Source organism: Mytilus trossulus, chromosome 3 (genome assembly GCF_036588685.1).
Source record: "Mytilus trossulus isolate FHL-02 chromosome 3, PNRI_Mtr1.1.1.hap1, whole genome shotgun sequence".
NCBI classification, from domain to species: domain Eukaryota; kingdom Metazoa; phylum Mollusca; class Bivalvia; order Mytilida; family Mytilidae; genus Mytilus; species Mytilus trossulus.
The window spans coordinates 47,901,458-47,928,813 of NC_086375.1; the positions used below are offsets into that span (position 1 = coordinate 47,901,458).

The 27,356-nt window shown below is 32.3% G+C and overlaps 1 protein-coding gene across 1 annotated transcript; it reads right to left on the reverse strand.

The window, feature by feature from the left end:
* Positions 1 to 1,026: 1,026 nt before the first annotated feature.
* On the reverse strand, positions 1,027 to 27,306 carry LOC134711678 (DNA-directed RNA polymerase II subunit RPB7). The gene is made up of 8 exons (XM_063572441.1): positions 27,208 to 27,306; positions 24,057 to 24,166; positions 23,218 to 23,377; positions 13,178 to 13,228; positions 12,080 to 12,145; positions 10,614 to 10,685; positions 4,050 to 4,083; positions 1,027 to 1,245 (listed from the first exon to the last, which is right to left on the reverse strand). The coding sequence occupies exons 1-8, from the start codon at positions 27,217 to 27,219 to the stop codon at positions 1,232 to 1,234; spliced, it is 519 nt and encodes a 172-aa protein (XP_063428511.1). The 5' UTR covers positions 27,220 to 27,306; the 3' UTR covers positions 1,027 to 1,231.
* Between the last annotated feature and the right edge of the window lie 50 nt (positions 27,307 to 27,356).

Consider the following 27,356-nt stretch of genomic DNA (forward strand, 5'->3'; position numbering starts at 1 on the left):
TGCCAGGAAACATTACATTTGCTCTGTGGTTAAAGTTTAAAAAAAAACCGAATAACTTTTTAAACTATCCTGGATTTGTACCAAACTTGGACAGAATTTTGTTTATGATTATTAGATACATGTAGTATCCAGAAGTAAATGTTGTTAAACAAAAAATCCATTTTTTCCCCGTATTTTACTCATAAAAGGACTTAGTTTTTCTGCCAGGGTACAATACATACTCTATTGATAAAGTTAAAAAAAAAAAAATACCTTTCTTATACTATCCTGGATGTATACCAAACTTGGAATGGATAGAAGCTTGTTTATGATAATAAAATAGTATCCAGAAGTTAGAAATTTAGTCTTATTTTATTTTTTATAATAATTTAATATTTATTTCAACTCAATTTTGCTAGAATCATGGGTTCTAATTTACAATTTATGTCTTTTTTAGAATGTGTTTATAATTCCATTTTTACTACAACAGAATTTTGCAAATACTTTATTTTTGTTTGTTAATTTCTTAAGAGTAATATTTAATGCTTAAATACACTGACTGTATTTTACCTTTTATTAATTAATAAGTGTTATAACAACACCTATTGTATTCTGTTTGTAGGCATATGTTGAATATATTTTTATCAAATGTTGGCATAGGTTGAAGACACCCATGACCACATTCAAGCTATTATCTAGTATTAAAACTTGATGGGTTTTCCAAATTCTAAATGGCTTTTATAAATTTTCAAATTGTCATGTTTAATATCACAATCAAACTTGGCCTACATTTTGTTGTAGCTTATTTTTGAATGCTCAAAAGTCAAACCAGAAATTGTTCAATTGTTCAAAACTCAGAGTTAAATGTAATGTCAGCTAACATCGTATTAGTATGTACACACCTTTATGACCAAAAATAGTGAATAAAAATTGTTTTTTAGACAAATATAATGCATATACTGGGAAAGTTACTACCAAAGCAGGAATTATATCATAAATTCACACAAAATTTTAAGATAGACACATAGCAATATAAAGTGAATAAGACTGTTTTAAAAGCTTTATTTTTGTCCTGACTGGACGAGGCGTATTACTATAGTTTTTTAAAACAGTAATAATGGCTGTACAAAATTGTTCTTCAGTAATGTTAACATTATATACATTATACACATGAATAGATCTCAGGATTCCTCCCTCTGTCAACAGTGGTAGCTGCCTATTCGGAACACACATCTGAACATAAAAAACATTCTCAACTACACAGACCTGAAATAAAAAAAATGCTTTTTAGAAACAATCAAAATTAGAAAAAATGTCTTGCAAGCTTCAAAATATCTTTTCTAACCATGCAAATGATGAAAAAAACACTAGTCCATCCTTCACTCAACACCAGAATAGAGCAATGAGACCTGTTCTATTTGGGAGTCTTCTGACCTGTATAAACATTTGTTAAGTATTTCACCAGACAGAAGTTTGATGCATTTTTTTAAATTTTATATGTTAGTTTATCCTGCATTACCTGCAAGATGGTACCATTGATATCATCCAATTACCACTAATGGCCCTAAATGACAACACTTATAATACCAAACTAATATCTACTCATACACTTATTTATGAAAATAAAATATATACTATTAAAATAAGGTTTCTTATGGCCGTAGAGATAGTGGGGAGACAAAATTAAGATTTGGTACTTAGTAAAGTGTAATGAATCATTAACCATGATGGTAAATCATTCAATAAATATTGGCAATCTGGCTTGACTTAGATATCAGAACAATTAATCTGGCCAGACAAAGGTCTTCACAATGTCAGTTGATTAATAACTAGAAAGTCAATTCTAACATCAACAAATAAAACCACACTCTATATGGTATTCTTTTTCATGTTATCTTTTGTCTAATACCATAAAAGTACAGTAACTTCCATTTCAAGTGAAAATCTATTTAAAATAGAAAAGATCTGAAATAAAGTGCAGACTATTATCAATAATTAAAGCAACATTCACCAATAAAGAAGATACGTTTTCTTAACTTTGATTTAACGATTAGTTTGAAATTGCATCTTTAACTTTTCTGTCTAACATTGATTTATGATCAAGCGTGACAATTTAACGTTTCCTTAAGTGATTGACTTTACCACCATTACAATTGGCATTGTTCAAAAAAATATATTAAAACTTTTTTTACCAGATAGTGATTATTCTGTGCTGTGTCTATCAGGATAAAGTTAAGTAATTCTTATATAATTAAATGTCTTTGAAATAATTCACTTGATGAACACTATCAAATGGACACTTCAAGTATAATTTGCTTTCAAATTGACATTTCCAGTATAATATGCTTGGACACAGACATTTGCAATGTGATCTAACTGAACACTTGCAGGATAGTATGTTGTCCATGTACACTTAAGTATAATATGCTTCATATGGACAGTTAATGTATAATATACTTCAAATGGACAAAACTTACTCTTATACAATATGTTTTAAATTGAAACTTGCAGTTTTGTATGCTCTTAGAGATTTACTTGCAATGTGATTTATTATTAACTGTACACTTGCAGGATTGTATGCTTCATCAGGACAACTGTAGTATAAAATTCTACCAAATTCGTGTTCATGGATTTGACACAAATTCTGATATTTGATAAAACATACTAAAATTTACATCCCCATTATAAATGTCTAAAATTAACAATTTATGATGCATGGACTTACAGTATGTAAATGTATTTTGTAAGTATTGTAGTCTAGATGTTTTATCAACTATTCAGGTGACCTCCGAAGACTGCAGACAATAATTTTACCAGATATGATATAAATAGAATGCGAACACTTGCAATTGGATTTTCTAGGTCTGTTTGATTTCATATTATGGTTGATAAAAAATATGCTAATCATTGCTTTTGTGAAAAGAATCTGCCAACCAAATGGTTTACCCTTGTTTCACTTTCAAAATTGATTCTTTTCCTTATAATAGCTGAAAACACCTAATTTATTGGTTACCCATCTGATGATTGGAGGTCACATGAATACTAATTTAATGCAGTTGAATTATTCACATGCAAGACAGAAGGGAACTTATTCATCAGCAATGTTTCTTAGCTTATTTTGACAAATTTGACAAAACTGGCTTCTGAAAACAAATTATTATTTCACTATTTCTTTCAGTTATATAGATTGAACAAAAAATTATAAGGTTATGATTTTTTTTTCTATCTCATAGATAATGACTATTTCACATGTTTCGATGAAAAAGTAATTAAAAATTTATTTAACAGCATTTCAAAATAAAAGTTCAGTTAAATTTCAAACAATAGCTTTTAGGTTTCTGCACTGAACCAATATCCATTTCCCTATGATTGCACCATTTTAAAGTTTGCTCAAAGGCAAGGCTGCAGTCAAGTAAAATCTTCTAATCATTACATATAAAACAGAAAGTTTTATAGCTCTCAAAGGAGATATAAACACAGTTCTGACAATCTGAAAGCTTTAATGATGTATTTTTTTGTTCCAAAGCCATTAGGAACACCTCTAGGTCAATTCTTAAGAACTATTTAGAACACTTCTGAGTAAATTTTCTATCTTTATTTGCTTGTGCCTGATGTGTGACATTTATAGTAATGTCAACTTGTGATTTATAACTATCTTTTATGTTAATGCTATGATACAATTATAGTTAGCTTTCATATAGTACTACATAAATATCAGGCATTCAACACATTTATATGACCCAGATTCATTTTAATAGTCCCAGTGATTAGAATGGAAGACAAGAGGAGATAATAAATTGGCAATAAAAAAAATTAGTTACACATGTTTGAGCACATTTTTTTTTATCAAAGTTTCTGAACTATTAAAAAAATATTGTCAACTTCTTTTTAAATGCCATCAAAATCTATACTCAGCAATTGCAATTGATAAGAATAACTAGTATGTATGGTATATCTGACTTAGTAGTTCATTAAAGATTTTCACAGTTATTCATTGTATAGTTCATGTGCATCTGCCTAAAATACCATAATTTCTCAATTCTGAGAGACAAGTAAATGTATCAACATACCTAAGTAATCGTCCATTAATGTCCCAATGGCAAACTGAAACGAAACAAATACATAAAATAAGATTGATGTCAGGAAAAATGCGCTACAAAAAAGACTCATTCTTTATGAAAGCTATTATGTAATATTGACATTATATCAATTTTCACAAATATACAACATGTTTTCCCTTGATTTCTCTATGAGACATAAATCACCTTAAATGTAGATACAATCATTTCAATGTATTTTACAAGTTTTTATACAGATATGTGAATTACAAATATGTACTTGTTTTACATCTACTTTTTAGAGATATTTTCTGATAAAGCACAATCATAATATTTAGAATCTGATTTTCATATGCTTGCTTAATATCATATCAATTCAAGAAGCATTTCAACAGTATTAAATAGACATCTAGTTATCAGCAGGGTTAACTTTACTTATAAACCCTTGTTGGCCACTTCCAACCTAACAGTAGTTGTTTTGTACATATAGAACGGGTTCAAATTTATTTACAAAACATTTACACAATTTTTATAAATAATTCTGATAAAAGAACAGAGTTCTAATTTCCCTTGCATTGCACATGTTTTATTGATCCAAGGTCCAACATGCACAAGTGCAATAAGTAGCAAGAATTGTACATACTAGAGCTTTAATAAGACAATTTTCTATATAATAAATATTTTCAAGAAGCATAACTCTTTTAAATATTTCTGACCAGCACTGATTTCCGAACTTTATGATTAAAGTTTCTTGAAATTCTGGCAAGTGAAGATTGTACACATGTATGAGAGAGCAAACAATGCAATTTTCAATATAACTAATGTTTCCAAAGAACATAACTATTTAAATATTTATTGATCAGCACTGATTTTCTAACTTGTTCAAAACATTGCTGATATAAACATATAATATATAAGTTTCATAATACTAGTAATCTGGCAAGAATTGTACAAGTGAGAGCAGTAACAAGACAAATCAGATGGACTTCAGCTATTTTTATGTCCCCTCAATGCGTTGCAAGGGACAAAAAAACATTCAACCAAATTAATTTTATATGAGATATTACCAATGTTATTTCAAATGATCGGGCGGACCTCATGTTTTAATTTGCATAAGAACAGTCTATTTGAAGATGTGTGTGATGAGGATGATTGCCTTTATAATTATTATTGAATTCTAATCACTAATAGTGTCACCAAACACATATACAAAAGAACTGAATGTATGATATGGGAGGAATAACTGGACACTTCATTGATGAGCTTATCCCAAAACTCCTATAGATGGACTGGTCTTAATTGAGCACACTTCTTAAACTCCGCCCAGTCAAGTGAAATAAATCTAGTAAAACAATTTTCAAGTGAAAAACTCAAACTGACATTAAGTGACAAGTCATGTCTTTTTAATGTAAAACAATGAAATCAAATAAATATGTACTTTAAACAAACAAGACATTTAAATAAACAAAGTTACCAACACCAACAGCTGATACTCAAGAAAAAATATACCCATAATGCAGTCAGAGATTTATCCCTTGGGAACCAGTAATGCATATTTCGTGACTTGAGAACTTGTGTAATTTATTTTGTGCCCACATTCTCATTTCACAAAAACTAATCTGATAAAATCTGAGACAAAATCACTAAGACTTTGAAAATGTGTCCAACTTACTTCACATAAATGGTCATTCAATGAACTAAATTGTCATCTTAAAGTTTCTAAAATTTTCTTCACATCGTAATCATGTCTGAATCTATTGTTATTAGTTTTCTTTCAGGAAAAATGTAGAATTATTTGGATTTATCATGCTATCCAAGAATCTTATCATTTCTTAGCATGTTGGGATGTTGTCTAGACAATATAGTGTTAGAAAATCTTCTCCTGCACATACACCATGACATAAAAGAGGTGGTTCTGGAATGATTTTATAAATCATTAATTTCTTCTGCCACTTAAAGTGTTGAGAATCCTGCCTAATATTCTTAAATAAAAATTAATTTCTTTAGTTGTTTAATGATGAATTTGTAATTTCGTTCATGTTAAGTAAGACTTCAAATTGAAGCAAACTTTACACAACCGACAATCTTTTAAAATATTTTTCCTTTTTTATTATGATATTCTTTTAGCTGAACTAGTAAACACTTTTGTTCAGTAACCAGATGAAACCTTCCTCTAAGTGCAGGATTTTCTTGCCAAGATGAAGACCCATTGGTGAACAAAAGTCACTCCCTTAATTGTACATTTATTGAGTGAAAACATGGAAGTTAAATTCATATTTTTTCACCACTATACATGTTTTAAAATTCATAATGAAATACTCTAATTATCATTCAACAAGAATGTGTCCTTAGTACATAGATGCCCCATCAACACTATCATTTTCTATGTTCAATGGACACTCAAAATGGGGGGAAAATCTCTAATTTGGCATTAAAATAACAAAGATCATATCATAGGGAACATGTGTACTAAGTTTCAAGTTCTTTGGACTTCACCTTCCTCAAAAACTACCTTGACCATAAACTTTAGCCTGAAACTTGCAATCATTTTCTATTTTCAGTGGACCGTGAAAATGGGGGGAAATCTGTTATTTGGCATTAAAGTTAGAAAGATTATATCATAAGGTACATGTGTATTAAGTGTCAAGTTGAACCAAATATGTTCTTGAGCCAATTCTTATTCCAGCTTTCCATAATACATAAAACATTCTTTGGGTCATACACTTATACTAGGTCAATAAAATTTGCAATGACTTGTGATTTTTTGCTCTCAGTTAGACACCTCTCACAATTTGAGTTGAAGACATTGCTCCTTTATTTGGGGGGTTTTCCAGCATGTGCAGGAATTTTATGTAATGAATTCAAACAATTCATCCCTTCTTGACCCTGATTAATGATTTTCTTGAAAGCTTTTAAGGACCATCAGGGAAATACAGTTATAGATATATGTCTTAATTAAGACAATATGATTTTTTTATAAGTGACAGTAAATCTGTGGGGATTGATTTATTTTCTTAAATTGCTCAGTTTTGTTTTAATTGGTATTGAAATCCACATACCGGTACTTCGATATCAAAAGAATACAAATAATGTCATAATATACCCAAATGAATTATTATTTTTTCAGTGTCAAATTTATTGAGTTAAAAAAGGTCAAAAGAATGTAAAATTTTTATTGTCTTTGGCAAATACAGAAGGAAAAAATAAATTTGCTCTAAAATTAGTTTTAATTCATACAACAATAATTTAATTTTGAATGTAACTGTAACACGTCTTCTGATTGGCTGACGTTGTTTAGTCTATCAGCCAATAGACATAATTTAGTCATGTGACCGTGGCATCAATGACGTTTTTACATGTTTATCATTCAAATGGAAATTTAGAATTAAATTATAAGAAATAACTGTAATATTTTATCTGTCTATTTGAAATAACATACATACGTTATTTAGGGTGCACCACATTTTTTATGTTATTTCTTCATAGACAGAAAAAAATGACAGTCATTCCTTAATTGTACTAGAAAATGTTATTGACATTACAAAATTTTATTTCATTCAAATAGAATTGAATATTAATTTTCCAATAAGTGAAAGTAAGGAGATACATCTGCTATGCAAAAATATATATGTCATAAAACTTTTAAGCTTTACCTAAAATTTAAGTTTTATCTCTGTCTTTATGACCTTTAATCATAATTGTAGACAAATATGTCAATAATATTCCAGTTCTTATCTGTTTAATTCACCAAAATACTTAACAGAATAGTCTTACCAGTAGTTGTGTCAAAAGAGTACGGGAAATATTGTTATATTCAAAAGAAAATATCTGTATAAAATATTTGCTGTTTATTTCAAAGAACAAAACTAAAAATCTGAAATTCTTTTACATTTGTCATTTCAGGGCCTTTAATAGCTGACTGTGCGATATGGGCTCTGCTCATTGTTAAAGACAGTATGGTGACCTATAGTTGTTTATTTCTATGTCAATTAATCTTTTGTCTCATTTGCAATCAAATAACATCTATTTATTTTTAAAGTAACCAACAGTGTCAGGCAAAATTGAACACAGAGAAACTAACCAGTCAAAGGGTATACTAATGCAATTAAAAGTAATTTAATTTTTGATGTAACCCGTCTTAATTAAGACAATATGATTTTTTTATAAGTGACAGTAAATCTGTGGGGATTGATTTATTTTCTTAAATTGCTCAGTTTTGTTTTAATTGGTATTGAAATTCACATAATTCGATATCAAAAGAATACAAATAATGTCATAATATACCCAAATGAATTATTATTTTTTCAGTGTCAAATTTATTGAGTTAAAAAAGGTCAAAAGAATGTAAAATTTTTATTGTCTTTGGTAAATACCAAGGAAAAAATAAATTTGCTCTAAAATTAGTTTTAATTCATACTACAATAATTTAATTTGGGATGTAACTGTAACGTGTCTTCTGATTGGCTAACTTTGTTTAGTCTATCAGCCCATAGACATAATTTAGTCATGTGACCGTGACGTCATCGACGTTTTTACATGTTTTTCATTCAAATGGAAATTTAGAATTAAATTATAAGAAACAACTGTAATATTTTATCTGTCTATTTGAAATAACATAAAAAAATGTGATACACACTTTAAAATAACCTGCTACGCACGTTATTCAGTGTGCAGTTATATGTTATAAAAATTTACAGTCATTCCTTAAATGTACTAGAAAATGATATTGACATTCCAAAATTTTATTTCATTCAAATAGAATTGAATATTAATTTTCCAATAAGTGAAAGTAAGGAGATACATCTGCTATGCAAAAATATATATGTCATAAAACTTTTAAGCTATACCTAAAATTTTAGTTTTATATCTGTCTTTATGACCTTTAATCATAATTGTCAACAAATATGTCAATAATATTCCAGTTCTAATCTGTTTAATTCACCAAAATACTTAACAGAATAGTCTTACCGGTAGTTGTGTCAAAAGAGTATGGGAAATATTGTTATATACAAAAGAAAATATCTGTATAAAATATTTGCTGTTTATTTCAAAGAACAAAACTAAAAATCTGAAATTCTTTTACATTTGTCATTTCAGGGCCTTTAATAGCTGACTGTGCGATATGGGCTTTGCTCATTGTTAAAGACAGTATGGTGACCTATAGTTGTTTATTTCTATGTCATTTGATCTTTTGTCTCATTTGCAATCAAATAACATCTATTTATTTTTAAAGTAACCAACAGTGTCAGGCAAAATTTAACACAGAGAAACTAACCAGTCAAAGGGTATACTAATGCAATTAAAAGTAATTTAATTTTTGATGTAACATGTCTTCTGATTGGCTGATGTTATTTTGTTATCAGCCCATAGACATAATTTAGTCATGTGACCGTGATGTCATCAACATTTTTTTCATGGTTTTCTACAGTTTAAAATGGAATCTAGAATCAAATATTAGAAATGACTGTAATATTTTTTCTGTCTATTCGAAATAACATAAACAAGAATGTGTCCATAGTACATGGATGCCCCACTCGCACTATAATTTTCCATGTTCAGTGGACCATGAAATTAGGGTCAAACTTTCATTTGGCATTTAAATTAGAAAGATAATATCATAGGGAACATGTGTACTAAGTTTCAAGTAGATGTGACTTTAACTTCCTCAAAAACTACCTTGACCAAAAACTTTAACCTGAACTTCGCACTTTCATTTTCTATGTTCAGTTGACCATGAAATTGGGGTCAAAACTATAATTTGGAATTAAAATTAGAAAGATCATATCATTGGGAACATGTGTACTAAGTTTCAAGTGGATTGGACTTAAACTTCATCAAAAACTACCTTAACCAAAAACTTTAACCTGAAGTGGGACGAACGAACGGACGAACGAACGGAGGCACAGACCAGAAAACATAATGCCCCTCTACTATCGTAGGTGGGGATGCACACTGTTAGATAACATGATCAATTCTCTTCTCTTAAAGTTATACTGACAATGTTATAGAAGGAGACTATACTGATAATGTAAGTTATAAAAGTGTCTCTTAAGGCAAAATTTACAATACACATCTGTACATGAAGCTTATGCTGACAATATTTATAATCTAAGCCTTTCTCTTAAGGCCATACTGACACACATTCTTATGCCAACCTGACAATGGTTTCAATCAAAGCCTGTTGCTTATTAAGCCATATTGGTAAAGTTTACAACCAAAGCCTGACTCATAAGGCCATGCTAATATAAAAAAGAAGATGTGGTATGATTGCCAATGAGACAACTCTCCACAAGAGACCAAATGACACAGAAATTAACAACTATAGATCACTTGATGCATCTTTGGACTCACCAGTTTTGAAAATGGTGAGTTCAGAAAGACTTTCACTAGTCCAGGAAACATGGACTCACCTTAGTGAGAACCCTGTATATGATCAAAACCAGTCTTTTCAGGGCTTACTGACATTATCTACAACCACAGTCTGTTTTATAAAACCATTTCTCTTAAGACTTTACTGACAACGTTTATGAACAAAGCCTGAACTTTTAAGGACATATAGAAATGTTAATAACTTACAATATCTTTAGCATCCACTCTTGTTCCTACTATCTTCACTCTGATTTCATCATCTTGCTGTATAACAACATCCTGCAATAAAAAGTCAGTTTATTTCTATAAAGTAAAGGATATGTGTGGTATTTGTCAATGACAAAGCAACCAAATTAAACAATAAATTGTTGACACATATGAGACTTGTAAATGCCAATAAATCTGCATACCAAATATCATTGACTTAAAATAAGTGGTTCATCTTAAACTGATATATTCACAATTTTAACATGTGAACAATGCAATACTTTCAAAGTCAATAGACCATTACTGAGGGGGTGGGTCCAAATACTCCTCATGAAACTGAAATGTTCAATGCTAATACATTTGTATATAAAATATCAGTGACCTACCACAAATGTTTCCCCGTAATCTGATCATATCATAAACTCATACATATAAACTAAGCAAAAGTTGTAAAGTCAATAGAACATGACAGACACTGCATGGTCAAATAATCTCAATGGAAATGATATTTCTTGATACAACTGCATACCAAATATCATTAACCTACCACTAGGTTCCTCTTTAGCTGACATAATCATAAACTTATACATTGTTCATGCCCAAGTTGAAAGTGCCTGAAATAGCATCGCTAAATTTGGCTTTTTCAACCTAGTCAAAGCGAGACAAAAAACAGACATATATATATATGAAATCGTTTTTGTCAATATATTCAAGTCAGATGTCTGTGTGAACATTCCCTTTCATAAACACAAAGTGAAGATAGACAGCCTATCTATAAAGAAAGCACTTAAGTAACAACAAAGGTAACATAGACCATTTTTTATATAATTTATAACATGTGATGAAAACATTGCTGTGCTGTAAAAAAAATTGTTGAAAAAGAAAATATTTTTTTAAAGACTTATTGATCAATCATGTCAACACAATGTATTTCAATATGGATTTTCTGCTTTAAATTTTTTCTCAACCATATAAATTTGGTGAATTTTCACAAGATAAAACATTGAAAAATAGTTCCTTCTACTTGGAAATATTGTAACATCTACCAATATCTGCCTTTAAACCATGTTTAGTTAGGGGTTTTTTTGTAATCATTTCCGTTCAACTTATGTTTTGTGATACAGTGATCAGGATGACAAATATTTGCTATTATTTTAGTTTACTGTCGATTGATTTATTTCCTTTGATACCAATTTTCTTGGATTGAAGATTTTTTTTCATTTTTCATGGATATTCAATTTAGTGGTTTCACCAAAGTCAGCAAATAATCCTATAGAAAATTCTGCTTCATTGATTTAAAATTTTGGATTGCTTATAATAAAATTAACAAAAATTATCAAGTATAATAATAACAAATCCAGAGTATGCAAATAGTAATTCATGTCATTTGTGTCTTTTTAGGCACATCTTTACAAATTCAAATGCAAGTAAGATTAGCTCTGAGATATTGTAATTGATCTACTAACCTCATCTTTGGTCTTATAACAGGGAGGGTTAGAGTTGGGATCAAACTCCATGTCTGCAGGAATTGACTGAAAAATACAATTGTTATCAATATAATTTCATTTTTATATATAATATTTATTAGAACAGAAATATTTTTCATAAATAAAAATAATTATACATATTGGTTTCAAGCAATGGATAATATCCAAACAAACTGTTTCTTGTCATTTTTCTTCCATCAAGACATTTTCAAAGCAAACTATTTCCTCGTTATATAAACAAATTTATTTGCAACTGATCAGTTCTATTTAGATTGATATAGATCTTATTTGAAATGAGTGACAGCTGTAGAAATTAAAATAACTAGTGTGGAAAAGAGGTCAGACTAGGATAACACTATTCTAATCATTCTGTTCCAGCTGATCAAATTTAGTTAACATTTTTTAAATAGCATTTATAATTATTTGAATGAATTTGATCAGCTGATAAAAGAAACAGTATTTGGTCAGTCAGTTTTGTAATTAATGTCTCTTAAACATCAATACTACCTGCAGTTTATGATATGAATACTCTTCAACCAATACATTTTTTTGGTGGAAAGAAATTATCCTGATTTGTTGGAAAACTATTGCAGAGTTTTACATTTGATGTTTTCAATTTCACCTATTCTGCTCTATGGTCAGGGTTTTTGTCTCTTTGAAACATTCCCTGTTTCTATTCTCAATTCTTTTACTGGATTTTTGTTTTAAGAATATGAAATTTTATTTAAGCAATGACTGAAATATTTTTTCTGTCTATTAAAAAATAACATAGAAAATGTGGTGCACACTAAATAACCCGCATAGCAGGTTATTTTAAAGGGTGCACTACATTTTTGATTATTTCATATCACTGGCTATAATCTGTCAACAATGAGGTTGTAAGTTCAACTCCTGCACATTGCAGGGGTGCTCAAGTCTAAGGATTGTCAGTTCTCCTACCGAAGGTCAGTGGCTCTCTCCAAGCACTCTGGCTTCCTCCATCAATTGAAAGTGAAATCCATGAAATAGCACAATAATGCAGAAAGTGGCTTTAAACAACAATCAATCAATTTATGTAAATACTATTTAGAAACTTACATGTCTAGAGATAAAGCATGACAGTGGTCCAATTTCTGTGAACAAACCAACCTGAAACAATTTTAAATCTTGCAGCTTATCATTTACACATGTATGACTAAATAAATATCTGCAAGTATAGTTTAATGGATTTTAAATGTATGTTTTTTTTCTTTTTTGGCAAACATTATCAATCTTCATAACTTAGGGATTAGCAAACGGTACTGTAAATAAAGATTTTAACAGTGCAAAATTTTATTAAATTTTACAGGATGCACAAAGTAATTTTACAGGGTGCACATAGCAATAACTATAAAGAACTCATTCTTAATTTTCTGCAGTAGTATTCTACTACACCATGCAGAAGATTTGAATTGCATAACAGTTATAAATCTCGTATCACTGTTCCTTGTCAAATAATTACAATAATAAATTCTTGTTTTATGTTCTTAATTTTACAGCACAATGAATATTAAATAACACAAGGCAAAAGTCTGCTTCATGCCAATAATAACTTTTTTTAAATACTATCACCATGATCACATATGTCTGAATTCTTAAATTTATAAATTTAAAGCCAAAAGGATATATATACATTTATCATATATTTAGTACAAAATACAGCTATTTTGTATATCTAATAAAGGTTCTTTTTTCAAGTCTGTATCACCTACCCTGTATCGCATACCCCGTATCGCATGCTTTTTTTTTTTTTTTTTAAACTAAAGTCAGTTTTTGGGGTTTTTTTTTGCTTAAGAATTTTTTTTCTAAAAATAGGTCATTTTTCTTAATGACGTCATTGTTTGGTATGTAACGTCAGGAACATCAAGTTTTCATATTGTATGTGACGTCACGAACATCAAGTTTTTACAACAATTTTTTTGGCACACTAAATGCAACTATAAAAAATACAAAACACTCAAAATTATACAATAATAAATCAAAATATATTCAAAACAACAGATTGTAAGGTAACCTAGGTGCTTCGTATAAATAATTGAGCAGTTATTTTAAAGCTTTGAAACAAGACAAAAGCAGAACTGAAGGTAACCCAGTGCTATGGATCAGAAAACAGTTCATATAATATAAAACTCTTCTGTTGAAATATATGATAAAGCGTATAATACATGGCAAAATCCGTATCACATGCCGTATTACCCTCGACCAATATCATCCCTCGGACCTAAAGGCCCTCGGGCTGATATTGATGTCTCGGGATGATACAACATATGATACGGATTTTGCCATGTATTATTCTCTATGTATTACATTATAGAAATACTGTTCATTTCAAATTCTAACAACCTGGATTCTTCAATCCTGGACCACAGCAGAACTAATCCTACATGGTTTGACGTGTATTAGCATACTAACAACATTAAGTTAAAATCTTGACATCCAGGGCCCTTTGATAATATCCAATGCACTTTGTGAGATTCTTTGATCAGGTCAGAATACAATACTTGTAGGCGACCTGTTTGCAAGGCTAAATTTCTGAATGAAGGAATGATCTTTATTCTCATAAACCAAATACATAGTTACAGAGAAGATATTACAATTATATATATAACATATATAAGATATAGCATGTGTGAAATACAAAATTAATATGATAAATATTTACACAAATGATAAATAAACATACATTGTTAACTAATCATTTACTAATATACTGTGTATTCATTTCAGGTATCAGTCATCCTTATTATTAAAGCTATAAACCTAGGAAGATGTTGACTCTCATTAATGACTGATACTCAACTAACAGCTTAACCACAGTGAATTTACAATGCCAGTTCTACAGTGCACTATTGACGGCTGTAATTGGAAATCTCAGGACCTGGATGAAGCATTTGCTGCTGCTCTAACCACTGCTCTACAGATTCATGACAGAACCGTCCACCCACCTCTGACTCAACCGTCAACGCACAAGTTAAAATTAGACCCACCGTCTATAGCCACAGGATGAGATCCAGATCAATGGTCTGCATTCACCAGACAGTGGAAGATGTATAAAACAGGGATGGTGATCACAGACAATGTCTTGCCTACAGCCCTTTTCTACTGCTGTGACACTAATCTGCGTACAGATATTATGCGTGACCTTCAAGGTGATGTTGCTAGTATGCTAGAGACAGATCTTTTAAAGGCAATCAAAAGGCTGGCTGTCAAAGAAGAAAGCACACTAGTCCAACGCATAAAATTGAACAGGATGACTAAATCACCTGGTTCAAATATCAGAACTTTTTTGGCCAGTCTCAGAGGCCAAGCATCACTGTGCCAGTATAAAGCAACGTGTAAAGAATTAGGTTGCAACCATATATTTGACTATAGTGATGAGATAATAAAAGACAATTTAGTAAGAGGTATTGCAGACCCAGAAATTATGTCTGACCTGCTAGGTGACTCCAAGACAGATAGAACATTAGAAGAGACTGTGTCATTTATTGCTCAGAAAGAGCAGGGTAAAGTCACAAGGAGTGCAGTAGGAGATTCAGCTAGTGCTATGAGTGCCACATGTAATACTCAGAAGCGACGGCAAGCAGCTGGAGCCAAATGTTGGGCTTGTGGTGGTCCTGCTCATGGACAGAGGAATGATCGCAAGGCCAGGTCTAGATTCTGTGAAGCTTGGACATTCACATGTTCTAAATGTACAGTCAAAGGTCATTACACCAAATCTTGCAGCAAGTGCACTACCTGTGGCGTATGGGGCCACCGTGATGCATCTTCTAGAATCTGCACTCAAGGTAAGGGCCACAGGAACGTGTCCAATCAAGGGAAATCAACCAAAGATCAAGAACAAGAACAAGTTGGTTATATCTATGAGCAGCTGTGCACTACATCTGAACAGACGAACCAAGTATCACGTCTTGAGCATCACATATTTGATGGACACTGGGTGGCTAGACCCTCAAAACCCCACCCAATGCTCCTGGTGAACATGACACCCCTACCTGAGGACCATTCATCGTTTGGACATCCCATTCAAGACACTTCTCAGCTTAAGACAATCACTATGTCCATGGTGGCTGATACAGGATGCCAGAGTTCAATCATACCTTTACAATCTGCAAACAGTCTTGGCATAACAGAAAAGGATCTCCTTCCAGTAAAACTTGTGATGCGTGGAGCTATAAAGGAAGACCTCGGTGTAATTGGAGCAGTCGCAGTAAGTGTTACTACAAAAGACACTACTAGCAGTGCCATGTCAACACGTTTATTGTGTTATGTCTCTGATACCATGGAAAGAGCTTTCATTTGCAGAGAAGCACTCATATCTCTGGGCATTATTCACACCAACTTTCCTAATGTATCAACAGTCACATCTCCAAACATTGCTGCATCTATGGAAAGCTCTGAAGATGTAACCTGCTCTTGTCCTAGACGTCGACCTTCACCACCACCTATTCCCACATCTTTACCACCCGGTCTGAAGGCCACAGAGGAACATGTAGAGTCACTAAAAGAGTGGCTTCTTGATTACTATGGTGCTACAACATTTAATGTATGTGAACATCAACCTCTACCACTTATGAATTGTGAGCCTCTTCAACTCCATGTTGATCCTAATGCCACACCCGTAGCTGTCCACAAACCAGCACTTGTTCCTATCCATTGGCAGGATAAAGTTTATGCTGATCTTGAGAGGGATGTTCGCATTGGTGTACTGGAACAAGTAAGTCAAAACACACCTACAACTTGGTGCTCAAGAATGGTTGTAACCAGCAAGGCGGATGGCACTCCAAGGCGGACAGTAGACCTACAACCACAAAATCGACATTCTGTTCGGCAAACACATCATGTCCCAAGTCCTTTTCATCTAGCTGACCGTGTCCCTCAAGGTATGAAAAAAACAGTGACAGACGCTTGGAATGGGTACCACTCAGTGCCTATTCGTGAAGAAGATCACCATTTCACAACATTCATCACACCATGGGGGCGCTACAGGTACAAGGTTGCTCCACAGGGATTTATGGCCAGCGGTGACGCTTACAATCAACGATTTGATGCTATAATATCAAACTTCAACGACAAGGTAAAATGTGTGGATGACACATGTATGTGGGCGAACTCCATTGAAGCAGCATTTTTTCAGGCATGTGAATGGTTCGACCTGTGTGCTGGTAACGGCATTACATTAAACCCAAAGAAGTTTCAATTTGCTCAAGACACTGTCAATTTTGCAGGACTTACAATCACCCCAACAAACATACGACCAAGTACTAAGTTCCTAGATGCAATTAGCAACTTCCCAACACCAACTGACATTACTGGTGCAAGAGCTTGGTTTGGGCTCATAAACCAAGGAGCATATGCATTTGCAATGGCAAGACAAATGAAACCTTTTCGTGCTCTATTGAAACCATCCACCACATTCTGCTGGACAAATGAATTAGACGAAGTATTTCACAAGTCAAAAGAGATCATTATCCAGGAGATGAAGGAAGGTGTTCTTCTTTTTGACCCTGCTCGTATGACATGCCTAGCTACCGACTGGTCTGTTGACGGAATTGGATTCTTTTTGATGCAGAAGTACTGTCAGTGCTCAAGTAAAACCCCTACCTGCTGTAATGACGGTTGGAAACTATGTCTAGTTGGCAGCAGATTCACACATCCAGCAGAAAGTAGATATGCTCCTATTGAAGGTGAGGCCTTGGCTGTTGTGTATGCACTTCACCAAACACGCTACTATGTTCTTGGTTGCAAAGACCTTCTTGTTGCAACTGACCACAAGCCACTACTACAGATTCTGAACGATCGATCACTCACAGACATCGACAACAGGCGACTTCTCAACCTCAAAGAGAAAACTTTAGGGTACAGATTTACAATTCTTCATGTACCAGGCAGAAAGAACCTTGGGCCAGATGCAGCGTCACGGTATCCTGTTGGACCACCAGATCGTCTGAACTTACCTGGTGAAGCACCTGAACTTGATTCCCTAGTTAACATGACTGCTCATTATCATTCAGATACACTTACCAGTCTATGTCTACATACAGAGGATAATGATACAGCTAATGACGCCTCCACAGTCGCTGCTGCCACTTGTGCCTTGAATGCTGTTATCACAGTTGTTACTTGGAACATGGTTCGTGAGGCCACTGCATCAGACCCTACATTTGTAAATCTAATCAGGCAGCTGGAAGCAGGGTTCCCAGAAGACCACAAGGAGCTACCAACAGACTTGCGTCCTTACCATCGCTTTGCATCCAGTTTATGCACCGTGGATGGTGTAGTTCTTATGGGCCAACGAATTGTTATACCTCCAGCTCTTCGCAAACCAGTACTCAATGCTTTACATGCAGCCCACCAAGGAGTCAGCGCTATGCATGCGAGGGCCATGGACTCTGTATATTGGCCTGAGATCACAGTAGATATTGCCCAGGTGAGGGACCAATGTGTTCACTGCCATCAGATGGCTAAGTCAAACTCTATGCAGCCACCATCTGATATTACACCTCCAGATTATCCATTCCAGATGATTTGCAGTGACTACTTCACATATAACAGTAATGACTATGTAGTTATTGTTGACAGGTATTCAAACTGGCCAATGGTATACAAGTCTGAATCAGGTGCCGAAGGACTTGTCAAGAGACTTCGTGAGACGTTCGTGACATTTGGAATCCCAGAAGAGTTGACGTCTGATGGAGGTCCACAGTTCACAGCAGGGAAGACTCAAGAGTTTTTAAAGGCCTGGGGAGTTCGTCATAGACTTTCATCAGTTGCAAACCCACACGCTAACTGCAGGGCTGAGATAGCGGTAAAAACAGTAAAACGCATGCTGGTGGACAACATTACTGCCGTTGGATCTCTGGATGTTGACAAATTCCAGAGAGCCTTACTAATGTACAGAAATTCTATTGACCCAGAGACAAAAGCATCACCAGCATTGATTCTGTTTGGACGACCCATTCGTGATGCCATTCCCATACTGATGGGTAGATATTCTCCACATGAAACATGGACTGAGTTAATGTCTCACCGAGAGATGGCTCTTGCCAAATGTCATTCAAGGGAACATGAACGGTGGAATGAACACACTCATCACCTGCCAACACTACAGGTTGGAGATCATGTATACATACAGAACTTGGTAGGCAACAATCCCAGAAGATGGGAACGTACAGGAACAGTTGTTGAAGTACGCCAATACCACCAGTATGTTATACGCGTAGATGGCACAGGCCGAGTAACTATCCGCAACCGCCAACACCTTCGAAAGTTCACTCCTTTTCAAACCAACCAAACACATGGTACTTTGATGGCACCTACTGCAGTTCAACATCCAGAAGTGATCTTGAGCTCTCCATCTACACCCAAGACGACACAGCCACAAGTACCCAAGATTCCAGTGTCTTTATCACCAACAAGAATCTTAAGTCAACCAGCTGCATTGAATGAGACATCAATTATAGTCCCCACTCAAAAACAGGGTACACAGACTCAGACAATTCAACAGCCTTCACAAATAGATTTGGACCAGTCATTCCACCAGACCCCTGAACCAGATGTACCTTCAATGTCTAGAGTACCACGTGCTCTATCCCGTCTTCAGCCACATAATAAAGCTGGAGAAAAGGAACTATTGACACCACGAAGACCGAGCCGCCGCAAAACAACAGAACATAACATTGATGAATCAGGAACTGATTAATGAGATATGCAAAGACATTTATAAGTGAATCTAGAGACTTTGCGTTTAAAATTGTGAAAGGACACCATACATTTAAAATTGTGAAAGGACACTATATGTTTCAAATTGTGAAAGGACACCATACGTTTAAAATTGTGAAAGGACACCATACATTTAAAATTGTGAAAGGACACCATATGTTTAAAATTGTGAAAGGACACCATACGTTTAATCTTGTTCGATTCCGGATGACTTGAACAGAACATTCCTGAAGATCTATTTTCTAATAGACTTGACTTGGTTTAAGTTTTTTTTTTCGTATACAAAAAACTTGTCCCCCGGGGAGGAGATAACTAATCATTTACTAATATACTGTGTATTCATTTCAGGTATCAGTCATCCTTATTATTAAAGCTATAAACCTAGGAAGATGTTGACTCTCATTTAATTGTATAGTTGTATTAACCAGGAGGATAGACTTTCACAGAAATAGATTTAATAAATCTACAAAGTTTCTCAAGTTCAACAATATTTTGGGTTGAACATACTTGTTTGAATTTGATAACATTTATATTTTTAATACAATAATGAGGTAAGTATTTGCATCTTTCATCTTTGAAATAATTACAAGACATGATATAATGGTATTCATTACCAATGTCAGCTGAGCCACAAAGGTGACACAATCTTTCAGATCTTGGTATGTTGCGCCACCTTCCCGTCTCAATGGCCAATGGTTATTCCCACATCTAAATTTACATAAGGTTATTAATAAATTAAATGGTAGAACTGATAAATAGTGTTCAAATTTAAAAACATTTTTGTACAATCTATAACACAGCCCCTTGGGCGAAGTGTTCATTTCTGTTGACCATTCTTGAATGAACTGATCTCTTAATCTTTGCTGAACACTCAATACAACCCAACGTTTCTCAAATAAGTTGTGACTTTGCCATATATTTGACATTCCACAGTCATCAAAAATTTTCTTTATATATAATATCCATTTACTATCATAACCATAGTTATTTAAATTTACATATAACAGCTTATATAATAAACATGATATTTTGCTCTCTTTTCCTTCTTGTAAACGACACCAGAAATTAATCATACGTGACTTGACGGTAACAGAAATGGGACATCTTCCCAATTCCCCATAGACCATAAAATTGGGGGTCGAATTTTTTAACCTCAATATATGTTTGCAAAAACGCAAATGAACTCTCTCAAGAATATCTAAATTTTCGAATCCCCATATCTCACACCCATAAGTAAGTATAGGAACAATAGCCTTATCAAACATATCGATCAACAAGTTATTTAATCTGGATTTTTTTATCACAGCATACATTGCTTTAATCGCCTGGTCACGAAGATATTTTCTGGTGGAAAGAAAAGAGCCACTTCTAGAAAATACAATACCAAGATATTTATAACTACTGACTATCTCAATTTCATTTCCATCTATATTAAATAATAAGTTTCTAGGTATTCTACCTTTTGAGAATATCGTAATTTTCGTTTTATTTATATTAATTTTCAATTTCCATTGTTTGCAATACTGTGAAAATTTGTCCAACATACATTGTAAATCATGGCTAGATTCAGAAAGTAGTATTGTATCATCAGCATACAATAACAGAAAAAATTTAAAATATACAAAAAGTTCATTTTCAATATCTTTTGTTACAGACTGAATTCCTTCAATATTAGAGTTTTCTAAAAATTCTTGTAAATCATTTAGATACAGGGAGAAAAGCAAAGGAGAAAGGTTTTCCCCTTGTCTAACTCCTGTTTCACAAGCAAAAATATCAGAAACTTCTGAATTATGAACAATTTTAGATTTGACATCATCATACATATTTTTAATAATTCTTAGAAATTTTCCGTTCACATGGTTTAATATCAGTTTAAAAAATAATGAGTTTCTATGGATAAAATCAAAAGCTTTTTCGAAGTCGACAAATACACAAAATAATTTCTTCTTTTTCACCCGCAATAATTCAAATAAAGCATGTAATGAAAAAATATGATCTGTTGTGGAATAACCTTGCCGGAAACCTGCTTGGTTTTCGTTTAAGATGTTATAATTTTCAATAAAATCCCCAAGTCTGTCGTTAAGAATTGACGTGAAAACTTTCCCAAGACAAGACAAAAGTGTAATCGGTCTATAATTTTTGGCGTCTAATTTACTCCCCTTGTTTTTGAAAATAGGTATTACATTTCCAATAAGCCAAGTCTGTGGCAAGATTCCCGTATCAAATACAATATTAAATAAATATACATAAATATCAACCATACATGTACAATCAAGAGAAGAAGCAATATATTCATTAATTACTTGGTCTTCACCCGGTGATTTATTATTTTTAACTTTTTTTTCAGCTTTCAAAATTTCCTCCCGGGTTATTGGACAATTCAAATTTTCATTTACTGTATCAGAATTTACATCGTTTTCTATCAAAAACTCATTTTCGAACTTATTTTTGTTTAAGTCCTTGAAAAAATCAAATAAATTTTGCAGTGAAATATTGCTTTTCTCTCTTTTTCTACCTCTATTGAACAATTTCCAAAATTCTTTTGGATTTTTTTGTTTTCAATCCCTTCATCTTTTTACTCATTTCAGTATTATGATTCTTGATATTAACATCCATAACTTTTTTATAATGCAATTCACTTTGTCTAAGTCGTTCTTTAAAAATGTTCGACCCATAATGTTTGTATAACCTCTGAGATTTTCTAAATTCTCGTTGCGCTTTTTTACAATCTTTATTGTACCAGTCTTTACTAAACTGGTTCTTTGAGCACTTAAACATAGTTTTATTAAATGTCGAAGTTCCGAATGTTGCCTTGGCAGATTCGGTTAAAGTATCACAAATATCAGTAACAATGTTATTCATATCATATTTAGTAACATTATTTACATCATTTACATATGCAGACAATCTATTACATATATCATCAACCTTATTTCTATCTATATCGTTCTTATACTCATAACATTTTTCATTTTCCCATTTATTTACTCTTTATTTCTGTCACCATCCAATGTACCCTAATTTAGTGGGATTCCAAATTTTTCACCTATTACCTCGGTCAACCCCTTATCTATTGTATTTATTCTTAATCTTTGAACATGCATGAAAAATTTCCCACTGGATGTATTATAAACAACAATCAAGCAATTAATGTAACTGCAATTCAACATGCCTTACTGTATACAATTTTAAAAAACCACAACCTATCATCATGAATAGTCTTTGATTGGTCATTTTTTCAATTATTTTCCAGTCATCTAAACAGCAAATTATCAATAATTTCTTTATTAATCTTAAAATCCTGGCCAGAGTTTACAGACTTCCTGTGAAGAATTTGAGCACTATCCAAAAAGCTTTGTATTTATGCATTTCTTACTTACCTTGTTTACTTGGGTAACTACAGCATCTAAAACCTCTCCTTTGAATGGTCTGAATACAATAGCTTTATATTTGACAGGGTAAACAACAAATCCTCTACTGGGTTGTATTAACCCTGCTCCTATGTTGTCTATTGTTGTAACTGCTATTACAAAGCCATACCTACAATATTACTTAATATATACAGGGGATTCAAAATTATTTCTGGGATACAATAGTACAGTCATTCAATTTAAACTGTTTGAAACAATATTTATTAGATATGAAACATCCAATTTTAATGAAATAAATATCTTGAATTTTCCCACCAAAGTAGATTTGAGTCTTCTTAATACCATAAGACCTTCCTTCACTCGGATAAAAAACATTACAATAACTCTTTTTCCCTTAAAATCATTCCTTTCTCAAAATATTAGATTAAATTAATGATAAATTTCAATGTTAAAGATCCTCATTTAATTATACTAGTGATGCTTGAGGCTTGCAAATGAAAATTAACGCTTCAAAAATCTAAATCAAACATTTATGAGCCAAACAACTGGAAAACTGAAGCAGTATTGTAAAATATGTTTATTTTTAAAAGTAGCTTTTTCTGCATATAGTTTTTTCTCATTGTTGAAGGCCATGTACTGATGAACATTTTTTGCCAAAAGTAATTGACGAACTGACTAATTGACCTACAGTTGTCAACTTCTACATAATAAAAGGTCTTCAGGAGAGTTGTCTCATTGGTAATCATACCACATCTTCTTATTTTTATACATGTACAATGTATTTCAAAGAGTAAGAATCTAATAGAACTTTAAATAAAAAGCTTGTAAAACAAACAAAATATGCATACTTTCCTGTACATGTTCCTTCCACTTCTGTGAACAGTTTCTGTTTTACTATGTTCAATAAATTAGGACCAAAATATCTGGGATGAAGAAGAATCTCATGTTCCAGAGAAACCTGAAATCGATGGAAAAATAATATCAATAACCTTATATCATGTATATCATAAATATATGTCCATAACTTTGTTTTAAATGGGACTGAAAATTTAACTTAATTTATTATGTGAAAATAAACATTAAATATGCATGCATTGAATTTGTCACAATTTTGGTAAACAGCAAAATTAAACTGTGGAATTTTTATCTCTACTGTATTCATTGACTGGATCAAAGAGACCACTTATCTACTTCAATTGATGTTGGAGCTTAGGGTCGTCTTTGGGTTTTAGACTTCTGCCACTTCCAAGTTTATAATTTATCAAGGCTTCCTTGTACTCAAAGTTCATGTTTAAGAAGGATTTATCTTTTCCAATCATACAAGGATTACTTTTCAAAAGTACATGTGTAATAACCATTCTGTGCAAAGATTTCAGTGTAAAAACAATTGACGAACATTTAGATTATAATTTCTATAAATTTGATCTCATTGATCTCTGTTATAATTTGACCATTTCAATGGAATGGTTAATGATCCACTGCCATCCAAGTGACAAATATAGCCATAGTTCAACCATGTGTAACGCTTAGTATTTATATACAGGGATGTCTTTACACAATCATATTTCTATATTCATTCAAAGCTGTATTATTGCCTCATTCACACACGTACCTTTAATACGAATTGAATTCGAATTGAATGCCAATCGAATTTGCTAATCACATTCACACACTCTTTTTTTTTTAATTCGAATTGATTGGAATTGGCTAATTTGAATTAACTACTTCACATTAGAACTACTTTTCTGTTAATCCGAATAAAAAGTTAACGTTGTTAGGACAGTAAAGTGAATTTGACGTGAATTCCAATTCGAATTAGAATTGACATTAGGATGTTAAACATTTTGAATGCAAATTAAACTAATTCGAATTAGTAAATGTGAATCGAATTTGAATTACTTTTGAACTCAGCATTAGATTGCTTATTAATGAATACTCAAGCAGTATACTGCAACAGTGCAAATGACTTAAGATTTAATGGCTTTGAAGCAGAAACAACTTACAAAGGACTAAAAAATATAACAAACCTTGGAAAAAAATCTTGATACATTTGAACAGTTAATTAATACTTTACTTTACCTTTGAATTTGTTATTTTTGTCTTTCTTATCAATCACAACATAAAAGTACAATGTGCTCTAATTGTTTCAACATATTTTATTGTTCCGTAAATTATACAAACAAAGAAGACATTACTGAGTTGTAAAACTTGTGTCTCATTCGTTTGTATAGTTACATTTGTAAAGAACAATAAAATATGTCTATTAAAGTACATTGAGTTTTGTAAGGATTATCTTTGACTAATTTTCTTTCTTTAACACCAGACAAAGCTCATTTCAAAATCATTCATAGTCAAAAGTTTATATTCAGTCAAAGATAAGTACACTTGTAATACTTATACTTTTTCTTTTGGTAATATTTTTTGTTATAATCTTTAAATAATTTGTAATCCTTCAATAAAATTTAAAAATCTATTTACTATTACGATTTTTTGATAATTGACAATACAATGCTTTGCTGAGCGCAGCCTGATACGAAGGCAGAGGTCAAACCTTGAAAAGTTGGTGCAAATTTGGACACAATTCAATATTCAAGTTTGATACTGTCTGAATTTGGATTGTGATCAAATTTTTTACATTATATAGGTTTCAGTTGGAAAATAAATGTGGATAAAGATCTTAAAAATCTATTGCGCAATACTATTGAAGATTTTTTCTTAAAACTTTTCAAATGATTTGAAGAAAATAAATCCCCCTAGTGCCCTTTGAGCAATAATCCCTAAACGCAATTCCAGCCCTCCCTTTGTAGTATTGAACCTTCTGGTACAATTTTAGAGAGATCCATACACTTCAACATAAATTATTTTCTAGAAAGTAGAAAAATGCTTGTTTTTGGCCCCTTTTTGGACCTAATTCCTGCATGATTTGGTTAAGTACATTTTCAACAAATAACTTTAAATCATCTTCTGCGTATATATTATGGGTATAAGGAGAAACTGAAAAAAAAATGAGGACCATCGGACATAGATGATGCCCCTGCATATATCCTACTTAAAGATAATGTTAAAAAGGTATATAACTCAAGAACTGTAACTTTGAGCCTACCAAAACTTGAAATTAATTTGAGTTCTGTGATACATTTTAATAAGCATTTCGTGACGTCACCATGAGATTCAATATGGACGAACAAAATAGGCTGAGAATGAATACAAATGGAAATAATTAGATAATAGTGTTAAGGAAATTAATATTCAAACATAAATATGTAGGTCATATCATAAAAAAATATCTGAAGAAACAAACTATTATATATTGACAAGCTTAGCATTGATTATATTTTTTGGGGGAAATAAGTGCGACCAGAACCTGGAAACGTTTTGAAATAGGAAAAATCTGTAGCTTTATGGTCTGCAAAATGAAATAGTAAAAAAAAATCGTAAGGACCTAAGAGCTACGGTTCCACAGCTAAAACAAGAGTTCATTGATGTACAATGTAGGTGCCTGGCAGTTTGATATGGTCATGATGGATGACATGCTGGTCAAAGGATGACCGTGATATATACATTTGTAGGTGGAACAAGACAGATATTTCCGAGTCTCAGGATTAAAAATCCAGCACAAAGAGAACAGTTGTGGCATAATATTGACCTCAGGATCAGGATTGTACAGTAGTGGACCTGCAATTGCAAGTTGCTTGGATGGATAGTACACAGTCCGAAAAAAGAAAAGGGGGAAGACTTGGTGAGATTGAGGGTTCGAGTCCTACTGGTTCCATCAATGATTTTCAATTAACATTTTGAAATGTCAAAATTTATAGTGTAAACAAATAATTGATGGTCCATGGTCATCATGCATGTTGTCATGTTCATAGCTTCATATCACATAGTTTTTAAGTTAACAAAAATTTTGGAAGTTTAAAGCATGAATACAAAACTGAAGTTTTATATTTAAACGTGCAAAGAGGGATAGTTTGCGATATTTGTGTATAATTACGAGCTTACATGAAAAAACATTGTTTGCTGAAATTTCACAATCGGTGTAAAATTGTCTCCCCTTTTTCTGGTACCCAAAGAAAGTTTCTAGCAAGATTAATATATAATTCGTAAACCAGTAAAGTCCAACTGGTTTAAAACCAGAAATTCTGTTTTTT